We start from the raw sequence: 2,128 nt of genomic DNA on the forward strand, positions 1-2,128 counted from the left end.
CCCTTTGTATTGTGGTAGTGAAAGGTTAACCTTCTGTAGTGTGGTAGTGAAAGTTTAACCTTATGTAGTGTGGTAGTGAAAGGTTAACCTTACAGTATGTATTGTGGTAGTGAAAACGTTAACCCTTTGTAGTGTGGTAGTGAAAGGTTAACCTTCTGTGGTGTGGTAGTGAAATGTTTGTATTTGTATTTATTTATTAACACAGTTAAACAAAAGTAAAAAAAATACGTAATAAGTTATAACCATATTGTGAAGGAGAAGTTAGAAGCCTAGAGGCTTATCGAGAACTTCCCCTGTTTTGTAAAATCAAACGTACAAAAATACAAAACAGGTTAACCTTGACTTCCCCTCATCACCCTTCTTGGTGTCTTCACAGGAAATGTTTTTTCCGTTTGCATAGTCGTACTGCGGCTGCAAGGATGTGTGAATCTAATGGTTTCTATTCCTATCTCCCAGCCTTATCATCTCATCATCTATGTGTGCCTGTCACGCTGACACCCTCCCTCAGTCTTCAACACCTTCTTACAGTATCTCCACTTCTGCAATTTCAGTCACCTCTCTCTCTCTCTCTCTCTCTCTCTCTCTCTCTCTCTCTCTCTCTCTCTCTCTCTCTCTCTCTCTCTCTCTCTCTCTCTCTTTCTCTCTTTCTCTCTTTATCTCTTTATCTCTTTATCTCTCTCTCGCTCTCTCTCTCTCTCTCTCTCTCTCTCTCTCTCTCTCTCTCTCTCTCTCTCTCTCTCTCTCTCTCTCTCTCTCTCTCTCTCTCTCTCTCTCTCTCTCTTTTCAGATTCAGATCACCATGTCCACTAACACCACATCCAGCCGGGTGGACATCGTCTTTGTCGCCTTCCACAGTGTTGCGTTTGCCGTGGGCCTCGTCCTCAACGTCGTGGCCCTTGTCGTTTTCTTCCGCTGCACCAAGTCCCGCTCCCACACCATCGTCTACATGACCAACCTGGCTCTGGCCGACCTCTTCCTGGTCCTGACCCTGCCGGCGAGGATCTACCACCACCTCGGGTACCGGGACCTTAGCCAGTGCGTATGTGGGTGGATGGGCTTGGTCCTGTTGGTCAACATGTACGTGAGCATCCTTCTCCTCACCTGCATGTGTTTTGACCGCTGCATGGCCGTCTCCTTCCCCATGTCGTCCCGTGTCCGCGAGGGACGCATGAAGGCCCCGCTGGTGTGCCTCGCTGTGTGGGCGCTCATCATCGCCTTCGGCTTAAGCGCCTTCCTCCTCAAGCGCTCCCAGGTGGTGAAGGATGAGGAGCAAGAATGTTTTGAGAACAGGCCCGTCTACACCATTTCGCCCGTGACCATATTTTTCACGCTGACCATGGGGTTCGCCGTCCCACTCACCGTGGTGGTCATCTGCTCCTGGGGGCTGATCCGGGCCGTCCGGCGGAGCGCCGTGGCCAAGACAGATCTCATCGACAGCGGGAAGATCCAGAGGATGGTCGCCGCCCACCTCTTCATCTTCCTCCTCAGCTTCCTCCCTTACCACTCCGTCCTGGCCGCCATCTACCTCTACGGAAAAGACTCACTACCCGACGGTCTGCTGGTGGCGTTCCGCTACAGCCTGATGGTGGCATGTCTGAACACCATGTTGGACCCCATCGCGTACTACTTCACCACCGAGACCTTCCAGAGGAAGATGGACATAAATGCTTCAAGGAAGGATGTTACCCTTGAACAGTCGCAATTCCATGGAGGGGGAACTAGGGGTCCAATCAACACCAATAGTGTAGAACACAACGGCATCCCAGCTTGCTAGCTCATTATCCAGAATATTATCCAGAATATGCGCTAGCAATCTGGGACGCTATATCACTTGTACATTGTATATTGCTATTGTACTTGCACACTTACATTTGCAATCTGGTCAGATACCAACTTCTTTTTGTTGTACTGTACTTGTCCTTCTATACCAATTTTTACACCTACATATAATCCTTTTTACACGTCTGTAGATACTATATCTATATCTCAACATATCCCTTACCTACTCTCCTACCTTACTACCTAGTATATGTTCAGATTTTAAGTCTTATTGACCATATTTATTGTAACATATATTATAACTGACCCTCATCTGCACCTTTGATTACACTGCTTACTTGCTCATATG

At 47.8% G+C, this 2,128-nt stretch overlaps 1 protein-coding gene across 1 annotated transcript; it reads left to right on the forward strand.

Moving 5' to 3' along the window:
- Positions 1-799: 799 nt before the first annotated feature.
- Positions 800-1,774, forward strand: LOC311224094 (lysophosphatidic acid receptor 4-like; the record flags this gene model as incomplete). Its single annotated transcript, XM_084308917.1, has 1 exon — positions 800-1,774. The coding sequence occupies one exon, from the start codon at positions 800-802 to the stop codon at positions 1,772-1,774; it is 975 nt and encodes a 324-aa protein (XP_084165043.1).
- Between the last annotated feature and the right edge of the window lie 354 nt (positions 1,775-2,128).

This window comes from Notolepis coatsorum (genome assembly GCF_963971535.1).
Source record: "Notolepis coatsorum genome assembly, chromosome: 1".
Taxonomy (NCBI): Eukaryota; Metazoa; Chordata; class Actinopteri; order Aulopiformes; family Paralepididae; genus Notolepis; species Notolepis coatsorum.